Source organism: Colossoma macropomum, unplaced genomic scaffold (genome assembly GCF_904425465.1).
Source record: "Colossoma macropomum unplaced genomic scaffold, Colossoma_macropomum, whole genome shotgun sequence".
NCBI lineage: Eukaryota > Metazoa > Chordata > Actinopteri > Characiformes > Serrasalmidae > Colossoma > Colossoma macropomum.
The window spans coordinates 23,608,367-23,628,886 of record NW_023494810.1 but is presented as its reverse complement, the minus strand read 5'-3'; the positions used below and the strand labels follow the sequence as shown (position 1 = coordinate 23,628,886).

Sequence of the window (20,520 nt, the reverse complement as noted above, 5' to 3'; positions counted from 1 at the left end):
TTCTCTCTGTGGTTTGAATTTAATGAAATTTACCCCCCCTCCTTCTCCCTCTCATGTCCCGAAGGAGGCATTTTCCTCTGGAGAGAAAAGCTCTTAGAGAGAAAAGCTCTCTTTCTTAAACCGAAGAAAATTGCGTTTGAACCTTTCGTAACCTAAAAAAAGCTGTCTGAAATGTTTAGACCTGATTTTTGCCTTGCTGGCTTAGGTGCGAAACTCAGACCCAAATGACCCCAGCAGAGAGAAGGTGGTGCAGTTGCTAGATGACTTCAAGATTTCAGGCATCAATGGCACACGTATCCTTTTGATTCTGAGTGTGACTTTTCTGTGTTGTGTGCTTCTATTTTAAAGATCTTTTATGGATAATCTGTAGATCTGTCATAGGCATGTGCTGATATACAAAAAAATTTGGATCACTGTAACTGCCTAACTTTTTTTCACAGTTTACAATATCACAATATTTTGTTTAGGAAAAAAGCACTGCATCTTTAAAGTCAGCGTGAAACAGAAATCATAATGCGTTTTCCTTATGTGCTGTAAAGCATTTCCTAGTAAAACACAGTATCAGGGAGGGTCTCAGAGCAAGCTGAGTGTTTTATGTGAATTGACATTACAGCACTAACAATTTTTTGCATAGGATACAGTTACTCTGCTTGGGATCAGAGGTGTGTTATGCTTCATGTAGCATCCGCTTGTACAAGGCACTACTACTGCAGTATGTTGAGATCTGCCCGATTCCTCTCCCCACAGCTGTTGTACCAGGCAAAGCGCCCAGACGTGTTGCTCTTTTATGCTGGAGGAGCTTTTAATGAGGCTGCTTTGCCAGTTAATGGGAGCTGAGTTCACATTCCTCTCTCTAGTGCTCTCTCTTGTGTTCTGTACCTCTCTCTCTACTCTTGTCTTTGTGTTTGACCTTGATGGCTGCTGTCAGATGTGTGTATGGTCTTTGAAGTCCTCGGTCACCACCTGCTCAAGTGGATTATCAAGTCTAACTACCAGGGTTTGCCCTTGCCCTGTGTTAAAAGCATCATTCGGCAGGTAAAGTGCCTTTGATTTTGTCTCTCACGCTAAGATGCGCACCATGGAACTGGGGTGTACCTAAATATCTGTACCCCAGTGTAGTTTTTGGAAAAGAATGGTGCATAACAGGAAAAATTGCAGAACTTCAAATTAAGGCCATCATAGTGAACACATTAACATGTTATTATTTTTTAATGCCTTTAACGTTTTCTAGGTTTACCCTAATAATCCAGGCTAAAGCCCAGCTGCTCGCACGCTGTACATTGCCCCTTTACCTTTTCAATACCAAGTTTCAGTGATGGCTTTTTTCATAATACCAAAGTCATTTCCAGCTAATGCCATGGTGAATTTGTTTATCCCTGAAGTACATAGCATTTGAAGTATCATTTACAGGCAAATCACACCTCTGAAGCTGACCATATCAGTAATGATAGCACTGGAGGTGCCTTTGGCATGCTATGCTGGACAGTGCAGGAAAACTGGATAAATTAATGAATAGCAAACAGAAGCAAGATCAAAGTGGAAAGCATGTGGAACGTGCAGCCTCTGTTGCTCTCACTTGACATCAGTGATGAAAACTGAAAATCGTGTTCACTCTAGGGAAATCACTTGATTTTCAGGTTCATTATAATTTTATTTAAGCTTGGAAATACACTGAGGATGAAACTTCATTTTCAACATAGCTGAGTGGGAAAAAAAAGATAAAAACCGTAAAAGCCAATTGTAACGTAGATAAGAAATTGAAATAAAAATAAATTATGGTAAAAAAACAATACTGTGACAAAATAAATAAAATAATAAAAAAAGAAAAGTAAGCACAAAAAAAAAGAAAGATGAAATGAAAAACTACCTTGAGGATAAAAATAAGGTGAACATTTGATTGTTCTGCAAGGTATTCCAAGGTGCATAATGAACAGAACTAGATTTTCCAAGATTAGTAAAAACAACGAGGACTTACAGGGTGATCCAGTTGTTGGTGTGAATTTGGTATGCACCATTGTTGAAAGGCAGCATAACAGCATTCCAAACGCAGTTAATTGCAATTGATTATTTTAATGGACTCTCTTAAATACATTTGAAATTGAGACTCGCTACAAATGTTAAAAACTACAGTGTTATTAACATGATGAAGCTTTATTATTCATTTCTATCTAAAAGCACAAGAAACCTTTTGCTGGAAAAAAAGGCCTTTATAGCAGACCTAATTCTCTCCCATAGGTTTTACAAGGCCTGGACTACCTGCACACCAAGTGTAAGATCATCCACACGGACATAAAGCCAGAAAATATCTTAATGAATGTCAATGAGTCATACATCCGGAGGCTGGCGGCTGAGGCCACAGAGTGGCAGAAGTCTGGTGCTCCTCCCCCATCCGGCTCTGCAGGTGAGTCACTCTCAGGTCAGATAGCTGGAAAATTGGAGCTGCGTCAAAGTGCTTGCATTGTATGTGCCAGGAATGTCCAACTTTGTTCTTGTAGATTGAATGCCCTGCAGAGTTTGGCCCTAAAAGAAAGAAACACCTCTGTCTCCGCAAATTAAGATTAGAGTTCAATCTAAACTCTGGGGATACATGTGCAGGAGCAGGGTTGGGTATCCCTGGGTTAGTTTGCACTTGGTTCACTGAGAATGAGATCTCTGACCGTACAATTTTCATAAATTGAGCCATGGACTGCAGAATGAAGGGGCACATGGGCAGCGGACCATCCTATTTTTTAATATGAGCTAAAAACATTCACCAGCCTGTCATTATAAAAAATCCAAAGCTATTCCACACATATATTCATGATATGAATGTATTAGCCTGCCTATTCTTTTGCATGAAAATAAAGACGCTTAATGTAGGCTACCTGTATCAAACATAAAAAAAAAATACTCTGCTTTTTGAAGACTGATGGAGTTTAACTCTTTAAGGTTTGGGTTTCTTTACAGTGGTTTACACAACCTAAATAAAATGCTAAATACTGACTTGCGTAAAGGAAAGAGACATTAATGTCTCTGCCACCAAAGTTGGAGTATTTTTGCTACCTTAAGTTTTCATTTAATTGCCAGTATTATTTTCAGTTTCTGTTAGTGGTTCTTATTGCTGGTTGTTATAATTTTCTTGATGATATGAATGAATAAATGATATCTTTAGCTAGGAACTTTTCCTTTGAAGAGAATTCCAAATATTTTTTTCCCAGATGTCTGCATGATTTAGTGTTTTGATGTGAAATTGTTCATTGTAGAGAAACATACTTGGATTTCTTTACAGTGGTGGTGATGGCAACTAAATTAAACAAATTTAGCCTTTTATTCACTATATAAAATGGCTGGCGATCCTGCACATGTCTGCTGAGTTTCAATTCAGTGCTCAAAAGTTGTTTTTTGTTAGGACACATAGAGTTTTCTAATTTGTTAATGTATTATGGAAATCATATTATGGGAATCATTTCAGCTTCAGACATATAAATCAAAACTTTTGGTTCAACTACACAATGGCAGACTTTCACTCTTACAGAAAGGAAAGAGACACTAACGTCTGTCCTGCCAATATTGGAGTATTTTTGCTACCTTACTTAAGTTTTTAATTAATTGCAGTTATTTTCAGTTTCAGTTACTAGCAGTTATTGCTGGATGTTATAATTTTATTAATAATGTGTATGAATAAATGATAACTTTAGCTAGAAACGTTACAAATGACCAAGACATTAATTGTATTCAGTGAGTGTCCAAAGACCAGTTTTGAGCACTGTGTATTATTTTGATCTTGTTAAAATATTGGTAAATACAATCAGTTAAGTTTTCTTAAGGGACTATTTTGCCTTATAACACCCTGCATGTACCTTTCTGCGTAAATGTGTTTTATAAAACACATCTAACAGCAAAATTGTATCTCAGAACATTCATAAAACAACGCCTGAGGCATCAGGCAATGTATTCATAATCATTTTATGCAATAAGTTTATGTGAAGGAGCTTTTAGAGGCATTAACCACTTCAGACATCTGGTTCCGATCACTACCACTGTGAACAATTCTGACTTGGTAAGCTTCTCTAGAATGGTTTCATGACAAACGTTCTGCCTCTTAACGATTTGCATCTGAACGATTGCATAATGCAGACGTAGAAAAATAAGGGGAGTTCTCGTTTAATGCTGAAGCAAAATTGTTTTTAATCTACTCTGATCATGATTTCTCAATGCTGTGGCATTCAGTTCAAATATAATTTATTTTTAGTCTAATGACACAAATCTGTTCATATTATTCAATTATGTCATTAAGATTGCCTCGCCACCATTTTGGTAGGCAAGCTGTAACTCTGACTATGCTCTGATGTGGACACTTTAGATGCTGTCTCGAAGAGCTGTGAGGAGAGGGTTAGCTTGATTTGGTGGACTGGATCCTCATAACCAACATGCATCTGAAGTTTAGAACATTACAGTGTGTGAGAAAATTTAAAAACTAGTAAACATGGCCAAAGCTCTTAAATAATGAACACAATTAGGCTGGAGTTGACGTCTTATTCACCAGCTTATTTGAATTTTGATTGTAGCTACATTTAGCAGTCTTATACGTAGAACGAATTTTGAGAGAAGTTGGCAAATTCCTTTTTCAGGAAATGTCTTAAATTTTGCATGGAAATCTTTAATAAGTAGCTAACAAGCGCCTGTAAAAGCAAAGCTACAATCAGCCATTGAAGCTGCTGGAATGTTGAACGCGTCTCACTAGCTGATCTAATGCTACGTCCCAAACCACACTTCTATACTTTACCTATCACACTATTGTGTGCACTTATAATGGTAATGGTATAATGTTTTTTTTTACATTATAGTAAGTTTGCTAATATGCGGTTTGGGATGCAGCTGAAGTAACTCAGCAGGAAATCTCAGCTATTTAGATTTTAGCTTTCATTTTCTGTCACTAAAACAACAAATAAAAATCAAGGCAATACATGCAATGTTTTGAATAGTACATTTAAGAATGGTTTTAGAATGATTGTTCGCAAAAAAATGTTTACTGCCTTTGCTGGATGGGTTATGGTTTTGTTATCTGATGACAAACCGCCTCTGTGCTGTCGAATGAACTTAAAAGTTTCCTACCAAAATGGTGGCAGCTTAATTGTGTGATGTGAATACAATGAATAATAAGTATTTCCATAGCAATGTGAATTTAGTTCTGAATGTGTGCACACGCCCACTTGGACACTATCACAGTGCATCCAACAACAACATGAAGCTTCTTTTATACAGTGATAGTAGCACATAAACTCCAGATACACACGTTGATACATTTTACATTGACCAGCATGGGCATGTATGTATCCCTGCTACTCTAGGGTAGTCTGAGGGTTAAGGGTCAATTCTGTGCCCCTTTGCATTTAACCAGTAAGACTGCAGTTTGACTGATGCCCTGCCCCACCCACCCATCAAAAATCCTGCAGTAAATGAATTGATCAGAATGTTTCGTTCTCTGTAGTTGTGTATGTGACGTAAGATGAGCTCTACACTGTACAAACATTCCAAAAAAATTGTTTAGAAACAGTGGAAGTATTGAGTCACGTTTCAGTGATTCACTGGTGAAAGCCATCAGAACATTTTCAATTATGCAAAGTTAAAGCTGCTGCGCACATCTAAAAGAGGGAGCTGTGAGTCATTTGCTTGGCTTTAAAAATAAACCCATCCCCCAGACAAGTGCATGATGATGAATTCCCATGGTCAAAATCTCTATGGAGGGCCTCAGTGAAGCCGCCTTTGAAGTTTGCCAAGGCTGCCTCCCTACATGCTGTTCAGCATGGCAGCATGTTGTTTATCCTGGTTTCATGTTCTTTTTCTCAGTCAACATGTAACTCAATTTAAGTGTGTTTGTTTTTTTTTCCCTTTTGTTTTGCAGTAAGCACAGCTCCAGCCCCCAAACAGGTGAGTCAGACAGAGATTTCATTCATTCATTCATTCATTCATTCATTCATTTAATTCTGAGTGATGGGTTTAGAATTCTGCTAAAAGTGATACAGATACTCACACGGGAAATAATTGTGGACAAGTCATGATTTTATTATAGGATTTGATTGGGTCATGAAAAGTGAGCGTGCTGAAATGAACATGGACTCAGCAGAATCCATCTGTTTTGCGGAAAAGCCAAAGATTAAGAAAAAAAAGATTTTGTACAAAGTACATATTGATCTGCATTTTCTGTGAAATTAAATGTGATTCATTATTTGTTGAAAGCTTGAATTTAATATTTACTTATTTACTAATTTGCTTACTTTTTAAGCCATAGTTTAAGTGCAGGATAGCAGGCTAGCCTTTTAACATTTGTGTTGCTTTCGCTTTTCTTACCATTTCATAGCAAAAGCAAGAGACTTTAGGAATAATGAAGCATGGTTATTATTAAAGTAAATCCATGTATGAATGTAGTTACCTAACGTATGTGAGCAAAAGATTGTGAGTGTGTGTGCACATCGTGGCAACATCTGCCGACCTGCCTCGCAGCAACCAAACATCAAAGTTTAGAGGTGGGCAAGAGTCTTTCAGCCCTAGTCTCCTTTAACGTAATCGATGAGCAGTAATTGAACAAAAACAGCGAAGCACTTGTTACAGAAGCCAAAGGACAAGTGTTGAAGCAGATGCCCTTTGGCTTCTGTAATAAGTCTATTTTGAGTGATCCTGTTTTCTGTTCTTTTCTAAGTACAAGGGAACCTGTTGGTATTATTGACAGTACACTACAGATGCAGCCAAACAAGATTAGCTTTAAAGTACTCACTGGGGTATTACTTTAAAGCTTGCTTTTATCTTTAGCATCATGCTATGGTTTGAGTCAGTTTTGCTGTGCCACTCTCAGATGGCAAAGATGTCTAAGAACAAGAAGAAAAAGCTGAAGAAGAAGCAGAGGCGGCAGGCTGAGCTGCTGGAGAAGCGCATCCTGGACATCGAGGGACTGGAGAAGGGGAATGAAGGGGGTGAGGATGAGGAGGACGAAGAAGCAGAAACCCCTGACAGCACTCCATCAGTCCCCAACAGTCACACTCTGCAGGAAATTGCCGCCGAGGCCACCCTGGGTGAGTGTGTCCCGGGGGAAGGAGGAAGGGGGGAGAAGGAAAGAGAAGCGAGATGTCAAATGAAAGTCATGATAGGAAATAAATATTCAAGTAGTTCATACTGTTTATTAAATCTTTTGAAGTGTGAATGACACGACAGTGACATCATGAGACGTCTCACTTGGGTGATAAAAATAGTACATCATCCTCACTGCTCAGCTGAATCTGAATGAAGCTCAGCTGCAAACTCATTCAGTTTGACTAGATGCTGCTGCAACAATCTGTGACTCACCGCTGGCATGATAATGCCTCAGAATAAAAGTATGACTCATGCTGCTTTCCTGTATTAATAACTACTGAATACTTAACTTGGAATTACATCTTTATAAGTGATGGCAGTTGATCATCCATTGCATGTTTGGTATATGTCTTTAGTTTTGCACTGGAGCTACAATGTGTGGACATTACTGTTATGCTTAAAATGTTGAAAGTGCCTTCAAAATGTCAAACTAAGCAACATAAATTTTAAATTCACCATTCCAACATATGTCTGCTCATCCAGGTCTACTTCTGTCGTTTGGGCAGTTTCTTTGTAGACCTCAGCAGGTTTGCCTCCAGAAGGGCTTTGTACACTTGTGAGTTCATGATCCCACCAGTGAACACAAGCTTTTTGCAAGAAACACAATACCATTGCAAGAAAAATAGCCCCAGACTTTGACATTTCCACCTCTGTTCTACACAGTAAAGGCTGGCTATACTTTAGAGTTGATAGCTCACATCCAGTCAGCAGTGGAATAAGTAGCAATAAATGCGTATGGAACAAACTGAACCATAACATTAACAATAATGGCTAAAATATTGTGGCATTTGAGGCTATAATAGAAAATAAATCAAGTACATAATGGATTAGGTTTAGTTTTTTTTTTCTGTTTTGTAGTTTTCAGAAAGCAGTTAAAAAAACAATTAGAACTTCTATAAGTACTATTAAACACAATGGGGGGAAAAATGGAAAGCACAGATAGCTTGCTGCTACCATAACGTGGTGTTCTCCTAGAGGCACTTAGGATATTAGCATCATCGTAGCCGATAAAGGCTACATATAAAGACTACTACTTGTGATAAATATTATGCTTAGGTATTTTAAGGCTAAAGTAACACATTCTCTGTTCACTGCGTGCTTATTCCAGATTCTGTTCCAGACAGCTGGTCTCAGCATAGAGAATGTGCCATGGACGGGAACTGTAACAGTAACAGTCGAGGTCACGAGAACACAGAGACCGCCGATGTTCAGCAGCAGACGAAAGATGACACCCCCGTCAACCCTTACGACAGTGGCACAGAGGGGTCAGATTTGCAGCCTGTTAACCCTTACCCAGCATGCAACGGCACAACACCAAGCGAGCCCAGCCACCCATCCCCCGCCGCTGAGGGTAATGGACCTTTGCTTTGTGACGTGCTTGAGTCGCAGGGCCTTACGGGGCAGCAGAAACAGGAGAGGGGGGACAAAGAGGTGAAACTAAATGGCTCCGGGTGCGTTAATGGTCAGGAAGGCCCCACTTCGCAGGAGGCCCCCAAAAAGGACCTGGCCCCTACATCGGAGGCGGACCCCAGCTTGCCAGCAGGCCCAGAGCAGGAGAGTTTAAAGGACGGTCAGTGAAGAGGCCCAGTGGAGGACTCCCTTATCTTGCCCCTTTGTGCTAATTACTAACCTCCACCTCTCTCTGTGTTTTCACCTGTGGAGATTAGCATCCAGCTTTCCTAACTGTTGTTGGGTCTTGTGGGGTTTCTAACACGCTTACAGTCGCATATTTTTCTGTTTGTGATGTGGCTTGTTTTTATTTATGTAAGTTTTATTTATCCCTTTTTGTAGTGTGCTGGCAAAACCTAACAACCACAGGCAAAGCTTTTTAGTTAGTGAATCTAGACTGTTGGAAATCAACATTATTTTGCAGCAAATTATTATTGATCTTGTAATTGATAATGTATTGATATAGCGGTCAATATTCAGCTCGAATGCATCACTAAGCATTCGTCAAATTGATTCAAGATCAATGTCTTTTACCTGAGAGTCTGATTAAATGGATTAATTAGTGTCACAGTGCTGTCTCGTTATGCTGACCCCAAGGATTAGAAACGCTTCATGATCCTGCTTGAAATGGGGTTTCTAATACTTCGCTTACGCTTCTAAATAATTTAAACTAGGATCAGACCTCTAAATCATCCTGGTTCACATCCGTAATTCAACAGAAAATATGTTAACCTTTAGCACCCCAAATTTGTGCTTTGCTGGGGAAGGGTTCCGGGCCTTGTTTTCCATTTCTAAAATGCCAGACTGATGTTTCTGCAGCGTCAGTCACTGATTCCTAGAGGGCCGATGTGTCTGCTGGCTCACTACAGCGCTTTATTGATCTAAACAATTGATTGGCTTTAAATTCCCCATCCAGACTTCCACATCAGACTTACTGATTAAACGCCACACCAGCAAACACATTAGCCCTTCTACCCCCCCGTCTAGCAGTGTCTGAAGGGTAACATTGATTCTAAAGTTATCTCTGTCTCTTCCCTCCTCTCCCGTGCTTGTTTTCCTGCAGCTAAGCTTGCAGCAGGTAGCCTGCTTGTCAACCCTCTGGAACCTCTAAATGCTGACAAGATCCTGGTTAAAATCGCCGATCTGGGCAACGCCTGCTGGGTGGTGAGTAGAGTGGCCTTCATCTCAGCGGTCTTCCTTATGCTGAAAACACATACAGGTGACAAAGGGAAGGCCTTCATAAACGAGTGGGGAAACAGAGTGCAGATTAGGGCTGTACGATAATGACATAAAATGCGATGTTTGATAAAGTCTCTGAATATCATGTTGACGATATGAGAAGCAATGTGTAAACAGAAATCTAACCTTTCCTTAAAGCAAGTAGCAAAGTGCCAAATTAGAAAAGCACCATTTACTGTTGTGCAAAATAAAAAGGAACAAAAATACTACAGGCTACTTACATCAGAACTGCAAGCACATTTTTAGATGCACTGAAAGGCTGGGAAATAGTCAGCATTACCTCTACCGCTTTTTCTATAAAGGCTAAAAAGAAATAAGTATTTTTTGTAGACACACAAGAACAGATAAATATTTTTGTTTATTTGTTTATTTTTGTTTAGTTTTTAAATGTATGTTTTGACAGTAGCCATTACTGCCTCGTACACTTAAAACCCAGTACTGAGTATGAGAATAATTCTACGGTTTGATGCATTTTTACAGGCTGATAGTTCAGGATCTTTTTCTCTCTTATGATGTGTTTATCGCAGAAACTCATATTGTGATAACAATGGAAATAGGATGTATCGTGCAGCCCTAGTGCAGATAGGTGTACTGCATGATACAGCAATTATTTTGTACTATGTACTGTGGCATGTGTAAAAATCCTGAGCAGGCCCTGGAGACCCTGGAGTTTACCTCTATTTGGATCAAAATGCTTCAGTCACAAAGACTGCTAAACAGGCCAGTGTTTGAATAGGAACAGTGTCTAAAGAGACATCTGCTTTTAAATCTGTGAGTAAGACATCAGTAAATAGGGTTAGAAATTGTTGGAAAGCACATGGTGATGCAGCTCTTCCTCAGGTGAATGAGAATGTCTATGCAGGATGTGTTCAGACTGTCGGCAAGAAAAGTCTTTCCACACCTACACAAAGAGGGATGTTATAGTAGGGTTGCAGTGCATAAACCTCTCATTACTGAGATGAATGCACATTTGAGAGTTCAATAGTAAAAAAAACCCTTACACACTGTCTACAAATCACTCTACATATCAGTTTTTTTCTACACTGTCTGGGGAAAAAAGTGATATGGTCAAATGATTCATCCTTCACAATATTTTCCACAAGTGGGCGAGTATGTGTGTGGCACACACCAAGAGAGCAGTGCAGGCCCGAATGTTTGACCACTGCAGGGAGCAGGTCGGGTGGCTCTGTTGTGCTGTGGGGGGAATTTTGCTGGCATAATTTGAATCCACTTGTCCCCTTAGAGGGAAGGGTCACTACAAATCAATGCAACATTAACCTGACTGATGACATTAATCCTGTGATGAAACATCTTTGTTCTGATGGGAGTGCTCTCTTTTTGGACGATGACCCTGAAGTCACTGAATGGTTTGATGAGTATGAAAATGATCATTTGCAATGCCCTTCAGAGTCACTGTGTTGCAGCCCAACTGCACGTTGATAGGAGATTTTGGAAAGACATGTTAAATGCCTTTCTCCACCCCTTTTTCCATTTTTGAATTATTAGTTTGTTGCTTGTATATGCATTGATATGCAATTGATTTCTGAACCGATAACCAATCTGAATAACGACAACCAGTAATTAACCAATTATTGTAGAGGCCGATACCAACCCTAATAACTGATAACTTAATTTTTTGGTATTTTAAACAGGGGTCACAATATGGTGAAAATGTAATATCACAAGACATGATACACAATCTGTATTACATTATTTTGTTTCTCTGAGGTTTCATAAGGTGGGACTGACTCAATGCAACAATAAAACCAAATTACAATGATTTTTATTCAGCATTTCATATACTATGCTACACTACACTGACAGTGTCCACAATGTGCTTAGACAACATATTGTAACATAATTTGTCATGATAGTGATGCAGTATCGTCATATTGCCCACCACAATTTGAAACCAAATTCACTCTAGTTTGCAATCCATATATGAAGAGCAGTTAATGGAAGGTTAAGTTTCAAAAGAAGGTTCAGTGATTGATTTGTCATAGACATGATATACAAACACAATTCCAAAAAAGTTGGGACAGTATGTGAAATGCTTATAAAAACAGAAGGCAGTGATCAGTAAATTCTGTTTGACCTGTAATTGAAAGCAGTACAAAACACAATATATGTTTTATTTTATGAACGTCATTGTTTTTGTTAATATTCTCTAATTCCAAATTTTGATGCCAGTAATATGTTGCCAAAAAGTTGAGACTGGAGCATATGTACCACTGTTACCTCACTTTTCTTTTTAACATCACTGAGGACACAAACTAATCCAGATTTGAAAGCAGAATTTTTTGCTGTCCTTCTGTTATACAAGTCTTGAGCTGTGCAAACCCACCACTGTCAAATTTTGAATTAATGCACGTTTTCAATGGGAGACAGTTCAGTCTAGCACCTGCGCACTCTGATAACGCAGCTATTTTGCTGTAATACAGCAGAATGTGGCTTGGTGTTGTCATATTGAAACAAGCATGAGGTTCCCTGAAATATACAGTGTCTAAAAGGCAGCACATGTTCCTCCAAAAGTCAAGGGATCGAAGGTTATGGAAATTCATTTGTGGTTTTTGGCCTTTTCCTTTCCACGCAGAGATCTTTCCAGATTACCTGGATCTTTTAATGAAATACAGAAGATCTTTTGGTGAAATGCCTAAAATTCCTAGCTGAGGAACATCATTTTTAAACTGTCAGATTTTTTGCTGATGCATTTTTGGCAAAGTGGTGAGCCATGAACTCTCTTTCTTTCCTAAATGTTTTTTTTATATTCAAACATGGTTGCATCACCTGTTTAAGGTGTCTTTTGAACATTTCACAGTATTTTAAATTGCCCCTTTTCCAGCTTTTTTGGAACATGTTGCACACATCAATTTCAGATTTAACATATATTTACAAAAAACAGTGAAGTACTGTTTTAGTTCAAATACAGGTAAAAGTAGATTTATAAATCACTTCTTTCTGTTTTTATTTGCATTTATCATACTTTTCCAACTATTTTGGGATTAGAGTTGAATAAGTACATTTTTCCGTTGATCAGTGAATGTCATATTGACTGCCGCTATATATCATATATCATGTACCCCTAGCTCTACTAATTTAGAGCTGATCTAGGCTTCATTGCAGTCTCTCAGTACAGTACACATGTACCAGTGTGGTTGGGATATTGTCTGAGGTATCCTCTCTCTGTCTGTCTTTCATTCAGCACAAACATTTCACAGATGATATTCAAACACGGCAGTACCGTTCTCTGGAGGTGCTGATTGGAGCAGGTTACAGCACACCGGCAGACATCTGGAGCACTGCGTGCATGGTGAGCTCACAAGTATATAGTTAGAATAATTCAGGTGGAAATGATATGCGTCTTAACTGCTGTTAATTTCAAAGCATCTGGTTTAACACTTAGGCAACAGTATTTTAGGATTGCATTGTAATGTCCTGTTTTACAATAGGCTTGTGTTTTTTTGTTACATTTCTTACATGTTACACTTGAAGTAAGTTCAGGATTTAAGAACCCTTTAATGCCATTTATACAAGTGGTACAGCTGCATTGAGCATTCTCTGTCAAAGAACATCAGTCTACACTGAGTGGCCTGCTTAAATACTCCTACCTTGTGCCTACATTCATTGACCATTTTATTGGATACACCAACCGTACAACAGAAATGCACATTCAAAATTTTGAATCATCGTTCAAAAGTTTGGAATCACTGTTTGTAATATAATAGTCTAAATTGTGTTACAAGTATGTGTATAAAATGGTTCTATTATATTGTTGCTACTATGGAGCTCTGTAGATTTTAACTAATTAGTTGGAAGCTGTGAAAAAAAATAAAGAATGATTATCACAGCTGCAAGTCACCGAGAAAGCTGTATAGCATCAATAAAGAAGTTATGATAAAATAACATCCAGAATGTCAAAGCATTACTTTTAAATAGATAATTGTAGTATATTATATATTATTAAATAACTTCTTGATGTCTGCAAAAAACAGAAATATGAACTAAACATCTTAAAATACGCTCTGCTGTCGAGCTTACAGTATTCCTGAAGTTCTTAGCAATTATTTATACGACCACTGATTCCCAACTTTTGAACAGTAATATATTTACGCTGTGCAGGTATATGACCATAAACAGGAGCTATATAAAAATGCACTTTTAAGAGAGAATACTGTTAAGGCAAATGTGTGCTTGAGAGTGCCTGTATTTTTTCAGTGCCTGTATTTGTCAGGCTGCCGTTGACAGGATTCTCTTGCTCTCTTGGCTCCTGCCCTGCCCTGTAATGCTCCGACTCAGCACTTTTCCTTTAACAGTAAGGTCAGAGGGAGCTAAACCTCTGGCTCCATCAGCATTTCAAACCCACTCTGAAACAATAGGGTCCTACTAGCTGCACACTGTCACCTCAAGCAGGCCTTGATTTGGTGAAGGGCACCAAATCTGAACTGACCTTCAGCTTGCTGCCTACCAGCATGGGAATGTGATGATTTTAGGATGGTGGACACACAAAAAATACTCACTGGCCCAGCCTTTTATTTACATAAGTATCAAGTATTTGCTCGTAGTGTATAGAGAGACACATCTACACCTTTTCATGATTGTATGCCTTAAACACAGAATGTCTAGTTTATTAGGTGCACCTACTTTATATCGACACCCACTGGTCATTTTACCAGGTACTCCTATAATATACATTACTACGCAAAAGAGATAACCCGACATTTATATAGATTCCAGTCAAGTATGTACAAGTTATTCATTTTGCGTACTTCTGAGGAGATTAGATACAAGGTAATGTGCTTCAATGAAGTTCAAATGAAAATAAGTGTTGGGGGGTCAACTTCTAAGACTGAACATCCAAAGTAGAGGTCTTCACTCCCGCAGATTCCCATGGGACCCCCCATGCTATCTTGGGGCCCGAGACTAATTTTCAGTGTTGCGCATGGGAGCAAGCGGGAAACCAGCCCACTGTAGGCTGTAGCGGGTTTAAGCACGTATGGAGAGAAATCCTGCAAATTAGTGAATAGCCTAAGTAAAGTAGAATGATCACTAAATCATATATATAAACAATATAAAATGATAACAGAAAAACAGTTAAAATTAATGGTCATTCTAAAGAGTTGCCAAGCAAGCGATCACGCGAACTACACACAAATTCTCGTAGCTTACAGAGATGGTGGAGCGTTCAATACGACAGCCACAGCTGCCGAGCCCAGCAAAACACCAAAAATAACCTCTGTGGTTTAATTCATGCTTTGTGTTTACTGGGAATAAATGGCGCTTGGTGAAGTTACTTCACAGTGAGCCTGATGACCATGACTGCTGGGTTATTTCAGAGAATAATGTATTTGTGAATAGACTGTCAGAAATTAGATGTCAATTCGCCTTGATGGAACTGCACGGACGGGAGCGGGATATAAGGTTTTGGTTGCGGGCGGGGCAGGAAAAATGATTCAGATTTTCTGCGGGAGTCAGATGAAATCTTGCGTGCACACCTCTATTCCAAAGATCTCTTCCAAAGTTCAGTCTTAGAGGTTGGTTGCATTTTCTGCTTTTTACGATCCAAGTAATCCCAAACACATTCAGTGATGCTGAGGTCTGGACTCTGGGCTGGTCAGTCCATTGTTCTGAACACTAGCAGCTTCTTTGTTTGATTTGCAAATTTTCCTTTTCTCAGTAACCAGTTTTTAATGGCTGCACATCCTTTTCAGACTCATGACATTGAGTTGTCGTCTTACAGTGGAAGGATAGGCAGAAACACCTGTGGATTTTTTAGATCTGAAGCAAGAGTGGGGCTTGATTATCTCCTTAAAGCAAAGATAAAAGCTTAAAGTACTCCTTGTATGATGATGACAGTAGCACAGTTATTGCACAGTTATTAGATTCCAGGGCCCAATCCCATTTCACCCCTTGCCCCTACCACTTAGCCCTTAGCCCTCTGTTTTGCACGTTCACACTTAGGTGTAGGGTGTCCCAATGATGTTGCGTCAGCGGCAGTTCGAAAAGATGCGGTGGCGCTTTACAGGTCTCGGAGGAAGCCTGTCTTTGCCTTCGCCCTCCTGGTGCTGGTGATATCGTGTGACTGGGGGAGTCCTAACTAGTGGGTGGAATTGGAGATGACTAAACTGGGGAGAGAATTGGGGGACCCCCCCCCCCAAAAAAAAAAGGAATTATCTTCTAAAAATGGAATAGTTTATCCTCAGTGGCTGATTTGACTGGAAATGACTGGTTTCTGACTTTTGCACTGTATTGTAGTTGACTGGCAGTGCACATGTAAACGCACAAACAGTGTAACTGTGGCAATGTATGTGTCTCCAGGCATTTGAGTTGGCGACGGGGGATTACCTGTTTGAACCTCATTCTGGAGAGGATTACTCCAGAGACGAAGGTAATTTATCTCCCTCCACCATGTGGTCAGAGTACATATGCCTCTGTAGACAAAAAGGTGCTCCTTCATTACACTAAAACAGCTGTCTACAGCACCTGATAATGAATCCAGCTCTTGATCTTCTCCTGCGATGAAGACCCATTCACGTCCAAAGCAGAATATTCTCTTTAAATCATGGCCAACCTGGTCGTGTCCTTATTACACGTTCACAGGCTCTTGGTATTAGCTGTATTGAACATGGCTTTGATGCCCCCGTCGTCTGTCTCTGCTGTATAATAGCTGGCATCAGTAGCAGAGTGCTGTTAAATATTAAACCACATTGTGCTCATTAATTAGCACTTGGGTGAGAGTCATGCAAGTTTAATGGAAGCACTTGATGCCGAAGCTCCTCATCCACTCTAGCTTTTACACCGGTCATTAGCTTTGGGGCACACAGCAGTGAATTGGTATTGACATGATTTTTCAGCTTATCTTTTTAACAGATAACAGTTTAAGCTAATGTATATAAGCAATAATGCTTTTAAATACTGCCTCTGTCAAAACAATAGGTTGTATTTCTGAAATGGACGTTTTATAGGAGAAGAAACAAACTTTACCCTTAATATTAGTTAATGTAGCAAGATTCTATTACAGGATTACTTCTATCAGTCCATTCATAATAAGAAGTTCACAAAGTGTTAAATACAGCTGGCATTTTCAAATTACAAGTATTATGTGGTTCTGATGATTTGACCATGATGATAAACATACATACACGTATACACATAATGACGCAGTGATCTTAAATGACTTGGTCTCTCTGTCTCTGTCTGTCTCTCCCTCTCCCTCTTTCCCTTTTCATGTATTCTTTCCTGCTTCTGTCTCCTGTGCAGATCACATTGCACTGATCATTGAGCTGTTGGGAAAAGTCCCCCGTAAACTCATCATGAATGGCAAATATTCTAAGGAGTTCTTCACTAAGAAAGGTAAACTCTGTCAGTGCTCTCTTATTTTCTGCCCATGACTCACAGCTCTGATAATGGCTACTTCACCTACATGATAAGTGTTTGATGTGTTTAACAACCTTGTGTGAGTATTATAGTGTGATGAATGGATGTACATCAGTCCAGCCCACTTTTGACATTTGTATGTGTGTGCTTGTAAGAGTATGTTTTGATGTTGCCATTCAGTGTCACAGATGTGCTGGGCGATGTTGATAAAATTGTGCATCATAATATTTTTCAAATATTACAGTATCAAAAGAAAGTTTATAGATGTTTCTATTGAGTTGGTTTAAAGTCAGAGTTCAAAACACATTTTAGACTTGGAATTTAGACTAAAATCTTAAAATCTGCTTTGAGTGACCGTCTACCTTAATTTTGGTCATAAAAAGGCCATTTTAATAGTGACAATGGTAGCTCATTTGAGCATACTAGACAGTACACGACCAGCAAACAGCTTTGAGCAGTTGTACACAAATAAAATCAAAATATATATTTTATTAAAACACAGAAAATCTGTTTTAGGAGTGACAGTATCATTTATACAATTACACTGAATCATATCAGTTACCTTTTTTTTTTAATTGATATTGTATTGGCCACAAAGTTTTCATATTGGTCTGGCCCTGGTTCCTATTCACATAAGTGGTAAAGAGTGAGTTTTCTACAGTTCTCCTTCAGTTTGTATGTCTTTGTGTGTGTGTGTGTGTGTGTGTGTGTGTGTGTGTGTGTGTGTGTGTGTGTGTGTGTGTGTGTTTTGTGCATGTCTTGACTCAGGTGACCTAAGACACATCACTAAGCTGAAGCCGTGGGGGCTGCTGGACGTCCTGGTAGAGAAGTATGATTGGCCACGCGAGGAAGCTCAAAGTTTCAGCAGTTTCCTCCTGCCTATGCTGGACCTGATTCCGGAGAAAAGAGCTACTGCTGCCGAGTGCCTCCGCCACGGCTGGATCACCTCCTAGTGGCTGAAAGCCTCCAACACACACACAGGCACGCACACCCGCATACACTTATACACTTACAGTAAAGACGGGGAAGCACTCTGAAAGCTCTCTCATAGATACTCGCGCGTGATAAATACTAACAGTCTTAAGTGCCAGGTCTGCTGACGTGGCTAGTATTTAAATGTGAGGAGGTCTAATGAAGCAGATCTAATATCTATTTATTTCTCTCTTTTTGTTTGTTTTTTTTTTTACGTAATGGGTGTAACTTAAGTGAGTTAACCTTCCGTTTTGATCGTTTCGTTCTTTCTCTTCTCTGTGTGCCAACACGTGTTTAACCAGAAGATTGTTATTATTTGAGGGGTATAAGAGCCATTTAAAGGAGTACTTCAGCAGCTTTCAGCCTAATCTGTATCTGCTGCATCTGTAGCATACGGTTGCACAACAAGGCAGTCGTTTTTGATGCAGTTCCTTGTATTTAGAAAATAACAATCTTAAAATATATAATGGACACCAATGAGAAGCTGCTTCATCCCCTGCTCATTGGTTTCTACTATAAGAGTATTTGAAGTTGAGTAAACTGGTTTTCTGTTCAGGGTAAGGCACGGAAATTGCCTGTGGTAATCACATACGCTATAGATTGGGGTGGGCAGTATGGCAAAAACATATCATGATACTTTTAGACATTTTCTCAATCCATCATACACTTATATGCAAAAGTTTGAACTCCCCAGGTCAAATTACCTTTTGTTGATGTACTAAGTGAAAATAAGTGAACACATCCTCTACCGATTTCTGTTTATATGTTGCGGTTAAAGCTGTATTATGCATTAAAATTGAAAGAAGTACCATTACTGAGTCAGGAGGTGTATGTATGCTGCTGCGAATCACCCTGTAAAGCCTGAAATAGTAATGTAAAGTCAAAGGGTCATATTTCGAGCTTTTCAGTGCTTGCATGTGTCTTTACATATTAACGTCATGCACAGGCTCAAAAAGAAGGTCTGGCATGATATTTAGGCCTCAAATGCAAAATCAAGTATACTTCATTATACTGATTAAGATATGATGATGATGATGATAGTCATCTATTCACTTACATTCTCATAACTTTCAAGCTTTGAATTCGCTTTGAATACTCTCACAGCGCACTCACAATCATCAAATTCATCCGGGGAAGGGGACCAAAGCACAGCCGATGTTACAAAATGTTCTTCTGCACATTGCTGGCAATTACACATTTCTATCAGAGAGGTCTCCACATCCCCAAAGCTTACATAACACAGCTTTAACATATTTGGAAAAAATAAATTATAAAATGTGCCGTAACTTTTGGCCACATTTTTCCCCAATATGTTAAATAAACAGTATTTAAAATGGTATTCTCTGTAGAGGATGTGGTAACTTATTTTCATTTATTTTTACTGAAACTCAACAAAACATGTCATTTGACCAGTGGCAGGCAAACATTTGCATACGACTGCATGCATCACAATATTTAGTTTAAGTTGGAACATTAATGCCATTTAAAAAAAAACTTTTTTTTTTTATTAAACAGGACTAATTCCGCTTTCTCCGCATCGAAACATGCAGTTGGTGTTCTTAAAGAATCAGAAGGGTCTATCGTGACATAATGTGACGTATTTTATCTTGTTAATGATAAGTATTGTCGTACTGCCCTGCTATAGACGCAGCAGATAGAGATTATTGCAAAATGATGAAGTATTCTTTGTACAAAACAAGCTAAAATGGTAATAATCAGCCAAGTTTCGAACAGCCTTGGTGAGTTGGCAACACTGAAGGATACGGAGACATTGTGCTCTTTTTGTAGAACAGAATCGTTAACCCTCTTTAAAAAAGTTTTTTTCCGCATTCCAAGGCAGGATGCATTAGAAATCTGAATGATAAACAGCAACAGTGATGGCCCTGGGAATGACTGGACATTTCTGCGAGCTCCAAGGACCTGAACTGTTAGCGTATTGATTGATTGAACCGCTACTCAGTACAAGAAAAGATATCTGCGTGCTTCTCCTTAAAAGGAAGAAAAATAAAGAACGAAAAAATATTACAATATATTGTTGCCGTCATATCAAGAGCTTATATCTCCGAAATGGTAGCTCTATAGGAGATGAAAGAAGGAAAAACGCCCTTACATTTAATAGAACGAGAGCAATTCTGGAACATTTCTGTTGGTCCGTGTAAAGGACAGCTGTGTATAAACCGACCAGGGAAAGAAAAGTTTTTGATATGACTGGGAGGATATCAGTTGATCATTGGAAGTGTCAAGATATATTCCATATCATTGTTAATAGTGAATCACCATAATGTAAAAAAGTGAATGTCTTTCCACCATAGAGCTGGTGTGGCATCTTGAATCTTTCATCAAAACCAGAAGCAGATGAGTTTCAGAAAATATCTCGCG

General features: G+C 39.0%; 1 protein-coding gene across 1 annotated transcript in view; it reads left to right on the top strand.

Annotated features, from left to right (window-relative positions):
• The window catches only part of srpk1b (SRSF protein kinase 1b), a 51,042-nt gene extending 31,573 nt beyond the window's left edge, over positions 1 to 19,469 (top strand). The window contains exons 6-16 of the mRNA XM_036559487.1: positions 206 to 293; positions 929 to 1,035; positions 2,236 to 2,401; positions 5,885 to 5,910; positions 6,833 to 7,049; positions 8,216 to 8,677; positions 9,620 to 9,720; positions 12,998 to 13,105; positions 16,111 to 16,180; positions 17,053 to 17,145; positions 17,938 to 19,469. Of these exons, the coding sequence (XP_036415380.1) occupies positions 206 to 293; positions 929 to 1,035; positions 2,236 to 2,401; positions 5,885 to 5,910; positions 6,833 to 7,049; positions 8,216 to 8,677; positions 9,620 to 9,720; positions 12,998 to 13,105; positions 16,111 to 16,180; positions 17,053 to 17,145; positions 17,938 to 18,122 (1,623 nt within the window). The 3' untranslated portion in view covers positions 18,123 to 19,469. The remainder of the gene's footprint in view (positions 1 to 205; positions 294 to 928; positions 1,036 to 2,235; positions 2,402 to 5,884; positions 5,911 to 6,832; positions 7,050 to 8,215; positions 8,678 to 9,619; positions 9,721 to 12,997; positions 13,106 to 16,110; positions 16,181 to 17,052; positions 17,146 to 17,937) is intronic.
• Positions 19,470 to 20,520: the final 1,051 nt, after the last annotated feature.